Source organism: Arabidopsis lyrata, assembly GCF_000004255.2.
Source record: "Arabidopsis lyrata subsp. lyrata unplaced genomic scaffold ARALYscaffold_3, whole genome shotgun sequence".
Taxonomy (NCBI): domain Eukaryota; kingdom Viridiplantae; phylum Streptophyta; class Magnoliopsida; order Brassicales; family Brassicaceae; genus Arabidopsis; species Arabidopsis lyrata.
Window position 1 is genome coordinate 23,193,830 of NW_003302553.1, and position 10,489 is coordinate 23,204,318.

At 34.3% G+C, this 10,489-nt stretch overlaps 1 protein-coding gene across 1 annotated transcript; it reads left to right on the top strand.

Moving 5' to 3' along the window:
- Nucleotides 1-2,456: 2,456 nt before the first annotated feature.
- Nucleotides 2,457-4,401, top strand: LOC9322281 (3-ketoacyl-CoA synthase 9). The gene has a single exon (XM_002884114.2). The coding sequence runs from the start codon at nucleotides 2,697-2,699 to the stop codon at nucleotides 4,230-4,232; it is 1,536 nt and encodes a 511-aa protein (XP_002884160.1). The 5' UTR covers nucleotides 2,457-2,696; the 3' UTR covers nucleotides 4,233-4,401.
- The last annotated feature ends 6,088 nt before the right edge of the window (nucleotides 4,402-10,489 follow it).

Below are 10,489 nucleotides of genomic sequence, written 5' to 3' on the forward strand. Positions count from 1 at the left end.
AGGGATCGATAAAGGAATGAAATCGATTTGGGGGTTTTGACATTCTTCTATGACTAAAACAACGACGTTTTTGTTTTAGAAAAAAGTCGTCGTTTTGGTTAAACAGTGACTGTAAACGGCAAGTTAACAGCGTCAGCGTCATTCTAACCGGGACTTAACGCGATGCCTAATTTGGCCATGTCAACGAAAACTTTACTATTTATAGAGAGTCAACAGAAATTTTGTGATTAAAGTGATATTTTGAGAGTTCATGCTTTAATCATCCCAAATTTGAAAGTTGGCGTATTTTTCGACATTTTTCCCGTTAAAGTATGTCTCGGCTATTTAGAAGTTTCCTCCACTGGTACTAACATCCATATTTTGGCGAGATATGTTTGTTTTGGGGTGCTCTTCTCCGGATCCAAGTCGAATCAGTCTCGACTCCACTTGCATCGACAAATTGTTTAAATTAGTTTGGTTTGAGGTATCGTACTGCCGATCAGTGGCGGAGGCAACGTTCAAGGAGGGGGTCAGTTGACCCCCATAAAATTTATAAATTTTTTAATTATAGGGTAAGTTTCCTTAGATAATTAGATATTTTGGTTTAAAATATTCATAATGACCCCTATGTCATATGATCAATTCTTGTTTTTGACCCCATGAATATTTATTTTGTCACTTAACCTTATTGTCATTTCTATTTTTGTATCTCCAAAAATCTATAATATCTTTTATTATAAAAAGATCTATAATACTCATTTACATATCAATTTTTTTCTTCCATTTAGACATATATCCTGTTTTTTCCCTACATTCTATATTTTTTAAAAATATATATTTTCTAAAGGTTATGAATATAAACACAAAAACTAATCAATCTCTCCAATATTAATATATTAATTTTATAAAAATTAATTAAATATATTTATTTATATATATGACCCCTATGACCACTGCTGCCGATTAATCCTTGCAAGACTATTCCACTAAAAGTCACATAAAGTTTTAATAAATTCAGTGTGTCAAGTCTTTTCAATACCATTTATTAACATTTTCCAACTTCCTTCTTCGACTTGACTCCCCACCAAATACCAGCTTTATCTTCTTTAGTTGTGACCTCAAAAATCATACATTTACAACGCAATGTCGAGTCGAGCATGAGACCAGGATAATCGCGAATGGAGTAACATATGGGTACATGAGCATGGCTATTGAAATGCATAATTGGTTTTGTGCTCATAAATACCGTTAATTGAACTATGTAATCTAATTGTATCGGTTAATTGGAAAACGTTTGTTGGTTATCGTGTTATATTTTGACGTGACGGGAGTGACTCTTCATTCGGTCCGAATGTCGTTACTCATGTTTTCTTTTGTAATGCAAGTGAGGAATAATATTTAGTGCACAAGAAACTATAACGATTATCGACATATGAATTGTTTCAATTCTGATTCAGGAGATTTCAACTTTGATAAGATGGCCTTTTAGCATTTAAGCCTTTTTTGTCAAATTTTATTAAAGTTTGAGTTATTATTCAAGTTGCATTTTACTTTTTTGAAATATCTAAGAGCATCTCCAACCAGTAATGTTTGGAGGAATGTCTCAAGATTAAAAAAATAGAAAATAATATAAAAAGTAGGAGAGAGTGTAGACACGGTTTCTGGTTTGAGAAACTTTGAGAAACTGTGTCTCCACTTGTTCTTTTATTATTGGCTAAATTCTTTTTTTTTATAATTTATAATTTAAATAAATAACTTATTTATTATAAATTGATTAAAATAGTTTTTTTGAGACACTCACAGTCCCACACAATGTCTGATGGATGGAGATGCTCTAAAAACTACGTCGGGATCACATATTAAGAAGAAAAAGAGAAATCTTCTTGTGGTCGCTTCCAATTTTTACTTTTATTCATGTAGATTTTGTTTTAGGTCGCAAATATTATATTCTTATTTTATTTTCTTGGTCAAATATAAATATTATATTTTGATTAAATATAAATAGATATATTTTTCAATAAAATATATTTTTATTATAGATAAATTAATTAATATATATATATATATATAGATATTTATATGATTAATTGATTGATATTTTATCTTTTATGTGTTCACAACATCACATGTACTTTTTTCTTCAGAAAAATATGTGGTTGAAAAGAACATGAACGAAAAAATGATTGGCCATTATAGAAACGCAGTCTTTAAAAGACTATTCCACACCAACAGGCAACAACACTCACATTAAAGTTTTTGAGTACAAATACAGAAATATGTTAAATCGTTTTGTACATCTTTCGTTGGCAAATTTATTAGTAACATTTTCCTACTTCCTACTTGGACTTGACCTCCTAACCAAATGCCAGCTTTATCTCCTTAAATTGTAACCTCCCAAAAACCACACATTTTATTTTACCCTAAATAAATACTCTATATACCTTTTTGGCTGCTATTTATACACACACACACATATTAAAGGTCAAAGAAACAAAAAAGATTCCAAATAATACAAAACAAAAACTCTTCTTCTTCTCTCTAAATCATAAAAACACAAGTTTTCGACAGATCAACTGTTTTCTTCATGACGTGTTCTTCAATGGCGTCACTTCACTGATTCTATTCCTATCAAACTCACTTACCCATTTCTTCTCATATGCACAAATACTCGTTGCACACAGAAAGTTTTCATTTTTATTCCATTTTTCTCGGAAGCCATGGAAGCTGCTAACGAGCCTGTTAATGGCGGATCCGTACAGATCCGAACAGAGAACGAAAGACGAAAGCTTCCTAATTTCTTACAAAGCGTCAACATGAAATACGTCAAGCTAGGTTATCATTATCTCATAACTCATCTCTTCAAGCTCTGTTTGGTTCCATTAATGGCGGTTTTAGTCACAGAGATCTCTCGATTAACCACTGACGATCTTTACCAGATTTGGCTTCATCTTCAATACAATCTCGTTGCTTTCATCTTTCTCTCTGCTTTAGCCATTTTTGGCTCCACCGTTTATATCATGAGTCGTCCCAGATCCGTTTATCTCGTTGATTACTCTTGTTATCTTCCTCCAGAGAGTCTTCAGGTTAAGTATCAGAAGTTTATGGATCATTCTAAGTTAATTGAAGATTTCAATGAGTCTTCTTTAGAGTTTCAGAGGAAGATTCTTGAACGTTCTGGTTTAGGAGAAGAGACTTATCTCCCTGAAGCTTTACATTGTATCCCTCCGCGTCCGACGATGATGGCGGCGCGGGAGGAAGCTGAGCAGGTAATGTTCGGTGCTCTCGATAAGCTTTTCGAGAACACCGAGATTAACCCTAGGGATATTGGTGTGTTGGTTGTGAATTGTAGCTTGTTTAATCCTACACCTTCGTTATCTGCTATGATTGTTAACAAGTATAAGCTTAGAGGGAATGTTAAGAGTTTTAATCTTGGTGGAATGGGGTGTAGTGCGGGTGTTATCGCTATCGATTTAGCGAAAGATATGTTGCAAGTTCATAGGAATACTTATGCTGTTGTGGTTAGTACTGAGAATATTACTCAGAATTGGTATTTTGGGAATAAGAAGGCTATGTTGATTCCGAATTGTTTGTTTCGGGTTGGTGGTTCGGCGATTTTGTTGTCGAATAAGGGTAAGGATCGTAGACGGTCTAAGTATAAGTTGGTTCATACGGTTAGGACTCATAAAGGAGCTGTTGAGAAGGCTTTCAATTGTGTTTACCAAGAACAGGACGATTATGGGAAGACCGGGGTTTCGTTGTCGAAAGATCTTATGGCTATAGCTGGGGAAGCTCTTAAGGCGAATATCACTACTTTGGGTCCTTTGGTTCTTCCTATAAGCGAGCAGATTCTGTTTTTCATGACTTTGGTTACGAAGAAATTGTTTAACGCTAAGCTGAAGCCGTATATCCCGGATTTCAAGCTTGCGTTTGATCATTTCTGTATCCATGCTGGTGGTAGAGCTGTGATTGATGAGCTAGAGAAGAATCTGCAGCTTTCTCAGACACATGTCGAGGCATCGAGAATGACGCTGCACAGGTTTGGAAACACATCATCGAGCTCTATTTGGTATGAACTGGCTTACATAGAGGCTAAAGGTAGAATGAAGAAAGGAAACCGGGTTTGGCAGATTGCTTTTGGAAGTGGGTTTAAGTGTAACAGCGCGGTTTGGGTGGCTCTGCACAATGTCAAGCCTTCGGTTAGTAGTCCATGGGAACACTGCATCGACCGATATCCGGTTAAGCTCGACTTCTGATTTAATCAAAAACCATTTGTTTGGTGTCAATTTGGTTAGTCCTAGTCTTACTAGACTCAGCCTTGTTTATTGTTTTTATGTTCCTTTTTTTTTTTCTGGTTAAGTTCTTGTACTCGTAAGGTGATGCTTCTTGATTATTGCGCTTCTTGATTATTACGCTTCTTGATTATTACTCTCACGTTAGACCATTAGAGCATGATTAACAATGATATCTTAAAAATGGTTCTTAGAAGTATTAAAGTAATAATATGACATGTGGTTGGTTCTTAAGGTTAGTTTTGGGTCTTAGCTAAGCCACTTTTCTTAGTTTTGGGTCTTAGCTAAGCCACATTTCTTACTTAAAAACTCTTTAAGATACCCTTGTTAATGGTGGTCTAAGTATCGCAGCAACACAAGTAGTGTTCTTAGGTATTAAAAATTTGAAAAAATTCAAACAGTAGAAGACGAACCTGAATTGCGATCTTCTGCAAGATCTGTTCTAATACAAGTTATGAGCCACGTGTCTGAAAATTATTGGTTCCATAATTTCCTCTCTTCCTTCTTTTTTTTTTCTTCTCTCTCTTAGAATGTTTTAAGATTATTTTACACCTAAGATCAATCTTCAAAGTTACATGGATGCATATGCCCTTACAGTTGCGTAGAACTTTATCCATATTAAATGATTCTTTGACAACCGTAGACTGATCTCAATCTCAAACACATATTATTAGGATTTGATTTGTATCCAAGCAAAGGGAATCTTAAATTTCTGAAAAAAGACAGTTTCTTTGCTGGCAATCTTGGATCCAAATGTGTTTTGGGTGTCCTTATCTCCTCGTTGTCGATTATGATATGATCCAAACATAAAATCTCTTGAGTCATCATCTAAATGAATGTGGGCCGACCTGTTTAACATCATATACTCATATAGGCTAATTAACATCATATACCCATTTGGTCCTTTAATCAAGTTTCTTGGCCCTGATGGACCTAGATTGCTGCGTTTACCCTGCGATGCTAAAGTTAGTGACGCGTGCAATCATGTTGGCTGGACTCTTCCTTCCCCTAGGTCAAACAATGCTCTACTGCTCCACACTCATCTGACCACTATTGCGCTGCCTAGTCACGTCAATGAGCAGGACATGTTCTCCTGGGTTGTTGAAAATTCTGACTGCAACGGCTTCTCATCATCAAAAACTTGGGATGCTTTGAGACCAAGAGATACGGAGAAAAATTAGGCATCCTCTGTTTGGTTCAAAGGCGTTGTTCCAAGGCACGCCTTCAGGGTGAGTACTTTAAACAGATTGCCAACAAGGTAGAGGTTGGCTGTTTGGGGAGTTTCCCCGTCTGATCTTTGTTGTTTATGCTCTACATCGACAGAATCGCGCGACCATCTGCTTCTTACATGTGATTTCGCATCTTCAATTTGGAACTGTGTCTTCAGCAGGTTAACTCCATCTCATCGCCTGCTCTTCACCTGGGCTGAACTACTATCCTGGTCCAGTCTCTCTTATGTGCAAGCTCCATCGATCCTACGCAAGGTTGCTGCTCAAGCTTATGTGTATCATATTTGGCGTCAGCGCAACAATGTGCTACACAGGCCGGCTCAATATTTTATTGGGCTCTGTGCTACAAACAAAAATATCTCCTTTAAGCCTTTTAACCCAAAAAAATCAGCTCACGTGGCAGTATTTACTGTCTTCTTCTTCTAGACATAATATTTGCAGAACTTTGTAACCATTTCTTATGTAGTTTTTTCTAGAAAAATAAAATTCATGTAAATTAGGACCCTAAAAATTATGAAAAAGGACCATGTGCTTTAGCACTGTTGGCACACCCTTAGAGCCGGGCATGGTGCTACACAACAATCTGCGCATTCCTCCGGCGACAATCTTTAAGAATATTGACAAGGAAATTCGCAACATTATTTCGGGAAGGCGTCATCAGAAACATTGGAAACCTCTCATGCTTCTCTGGATCCGTTAACCCAAATTTATCAGACAAACTTCTTATTGTAACCTTGTTTTTTATTTTTTTTTGCCAAGGTTACTTTATCTTTAGGTAAAGTTTTGTTTTACCTAATTTTTCAATGATATTTACCAGTTTAGCAAAACAAAAAAAACAATTTCAAGATTTGAGATAAAACGTTATAAGTTCTACGAAATCCAAGCATAACATTATTACAGACACAATTTTCCACTAACGTGTCTCTTCAAATCAACTTGTTCACAATAGAGTTGATCTTGCACTCAATCTTTCCAAGACTATTTTTTCACATCCCTCTTTTGAAGAATATAATTCACATCCCAGTGGTGGATTTTAAAAAAAAATTTAGCGGGAGCAGAATATTTATCAAGTATCTAATATAAATATTGTTAAATTTGGGCTAATTCTGGGCTTCCAACTAAAAATCAATTGGCAATTAGTGGATTGGCCCTAACCCTTTATATATTATTGATTGTCCCATCAAACTTCCGATGTGGGACTTGGATTGTATCTCCAATAAATATAAAATCACAAATAAATTTTTTTATTTTACAGAAAGTATAACATTTATAAGTATACTATACAAGTTATGATTGAATTTGTATTTCTAATAATTAGCTACTATATGCCTCCGTGTTCATCCATGACACGAGTATATAACCCATGACTAAACGAGTGCTTACTAGTAATGTGTTTGTATGAGTTATAAGAGAAAATAGTAGTATAAGTCTATCATATATTACATGTTTTACTTTTGTATTTTTTTTCATTAATGAAGATTATTGATTATACTATCAATGACTCTAGATTGCTTTTTTGATTTCAAACAATTAAAAGAGGAAAAGGAAATAAAGTTTTGGAAAGATTGGAAACGAACAAAGAACTGTGGGGAAACAATAAATTTGACTGGGGGCAGTGAATGAAGATTATAGTAATTAAATAGATTTTTGTAATATTAATGGGTGCAACAGCCCCCATTACTCGTCACTTAGATACGCCCCTGTGACACATCCTTTAAATTTCCCTGAACGTTCTATAAAGTGTCAGACATCGACTTCCCAGTAACTAGGTTGCGTTACCGACCCCAAAGAACTTTTCATACAAGATAGTGGCATATACTCTCCCACTACCCTTCCTCCCAAAGAAAGAACAAATCCAACATGAAATAATGTCTCAGGAAGAAAAAATATAATATAGTTTTAAGCGAAATAAATTAAGAGAAATTCCCCAAAATAGCACTAAAACAAGTTTTATGGACATTTATAGCAAACATTCAATAAACTTCCAAAAATAGCATTAGTTGACTCACTATTAATTTTTTTGTTTCAATAGTATTATCACTAGTTTATTTTTTCCAATAATACCACAATTTTTATATAGAAATTATTCAACCAAAATAAATTCTAAATATTATATTTGGATTCTCTATTTCTAATTTAGGGTATATATTTTCACCATTTAAAAGAGATATTGATTTATGTTAATATTAAATTTGTGTTATTATGTTTGGGTTCATTATTTCTAATGTAGGGTATATATTTCCACCATTTAAAAGAAATTTTGATTCATTTTAATATTAGTTTGTGGTATTATATTTGGGTTCCCTATTTCCAATTTATGGTATATATTTCTACTTAAAAAAATGATTTAATTTAATATTAGGTTAGTGTTTTCTCTCATTTTCTATTTAGTTAAAGTTTAGAGTGCTATTTGTGGAATTTTAGAAATGTTGTGCTAATTTTGGAAGAAATTATTTTTTGGTGCTATTTTTGTCAATTGCCCATAAATTAAACCAACATGAAGTACAAAAATGTTAAACTTATGAGTATGAAATTTTTTCATATTATTGGTTTTCATGGTATAAAATATAACTATTAAATATCAAATGAAACTAGTTTTTATTTTTTTATACTGAGATTTGTAACAAAAAAAAAGTTATAAATATATTAAAAATTTAGAAATATTTACTCAGATGTTATAGAAAGGTTAATGAAAAAACGGCTGCCCAATTCAGCCGTTTAATGTCGTAACTCAACTGAAAATTTTTAACTCAGCCGTATCATTTAATAAGTCGGCCGTAATTGCATGCTATTCTGGTAATTAATCTTTCGCTACTAAGTCAGCCGTAATTAGGCCGAGTTTTCCGATAATCCAGCTCATTACGGCTGATTTATGATACTTGAACATAAATCGGCCGTAACGACATTCCATAAGTAAGCCGTCTTTGATAACTCAGCCAGCCGGAGAAAGTTAATTCAGCCGTGTTGAAGCAATAACTCAGCCAAATTTTTGACAAATCAACCATCATGTAAAAACTCAGCCATAACTTACGGCTGGGTTATGCTCTAAAGTCAGTCATTTTCTCATAACTCAGACAGATTTCATTAAGTCAGCTGTAACTCCAAGCTGGGTTATACTCGTAAGTCAGCCATTTTCTCATAACTCAGCCGTTTTCCTTAAATCAGCCGCCACATACCGTAACTCAGCCGTCATTGCTGCTGTATCGCTTTACGGCTGAGTTCATTAATACACGTCAGCAATTTCTGACGTGGCGACGCGGTTTTTCTGATGTGGCATTAAAAAGTAATGGCATTCTTGTAATTACGTTTTTTTTATAACGTGTAACAAGAGCACACTAGATATAGAAAATATACCCAAAATATAATAGTAATAAAAAAAAAAATCTGTATGTTTCTGCTCATTTCACCTAATTTTTATGACATCGAAGTAACTTTTCCAAAAATTTATGTGAAAATAGTTACGTACACTTTCCAATAAAAAAAGAAAAATGGTTTAAAATGCACACTCACATGGTACAAATTATGATTGGCCATTATAGAACCGTGGTCCATACAAGACTGCTCCACCAAAATTAAAGTCACATAAAGTTTTAGTAAAGTTTCAGTGTGGTAAGTCGTTTTGACACCATTTACTAACATTTCCCAAACCCAACTTCGACTTGACACCCTAACCAAATGCTAGCCTTCTTTAACTGTAACCTCCAAAATCACACATTCACCCTTCGTTTTTGTGACTCGTGAATAACACACACACAAAAAAGGTTAAGACACACTGAGAGATGTCGAGCATAGTGATCGAGGGTCGGATGATCGTGAATAGAGGTACTTGTTATATGAGTAGAGGGTCGGTGCATATGAGTACAAGAGAATGAGTACAGAAATACGTGATTGGTTTTGCGCGCATGAATATGAGGTTGTGTGAATGGTTTAGATGCTTTAAACATGAAACTGTATAATTTAGTCGAATTGGTTAGTTGGAAATGTTTGTTCGTTATCGTGTTAGCAACTTGGCAAAAAAAAAAACACTCCTTTCTAGATATGTCACTACTCATGCTTTCCTTAGTAATGGAAATGATGAATATTGTTTAGTATGCGCGAGACTATAGTGATCATCGATAAATCAGTTTTTCGATTTAGACTAAGGGGGATTTCAATTTTGTAAGATGACACTTTAGCATTTGAGCATTTTTAAACTATTGGTCAAATATATTAAAGTGTTTGTTTTTATTCGTGTTGCATTTAACTCTTTTGTTTATATTCGGGTTTGATATTTATACTTTGTGATTTACTTTTTCCAGACAAAAAAAAAGAAGTTGAAAAGCACACTACATTCACATGTTAAATATTTTGAGTGGCCACAAGTTTTTGTTTGGTTTGTTTAGATATGTCCACTTCCATTTGCCAAGGAAATTAGGAACCAGAATCAGAATTTATGAACTTGGTCCGCTGCAAGTTGTATATTTGCTAGCTGGCTTCAAGAACATTGACCCTAGATTGGGCAAAAACACATGTCATTAGGACTTGATTTGTATCCAAGCAATGGGAATCTTACAATAAAATCCCGACATATCCAAAACAACTAGACAGTTGATTCGTTGCTGGCAACCTCGAGATCCAAATTTATTGTTGTCCCTATCACCTCGTTGGTGATTATTATTATGATGATCATCATATTACTGTCAGGTTCCCTACTAAAAAGTAAAAACACAACTAGTATGAGAATTTCTAAACAAAACCTTACTTTTTAGACTCGTTGAAATCTAAAATCTTTTGACGAAACAAACAAATATTATTACTAAGGTGAATTAGTTGGATGATAGAGTGTCATGGTGACCATATAAAAAGTGTTGGGCCCTTGTACAAAGCATATCAAGCACAAACTTGTGGCTCCAAAAATCTATTGAAGAAAAAAGCTATTTTTTTCAAAAATACCAGTGCGGGCCCAGTATTTTTTGGGGCCCAATACAGAAAAAAAAAAGAGATATTTGGGAA

Coding starts and splice junctions, on each gene's coding strand:
- LOC9322281 (XM_002884114.2), top strand. CDS start 2,697: ATGGAAGCTGCTAACGAGCCTGTTAATGGCGGATCCGTACAGATCCGA.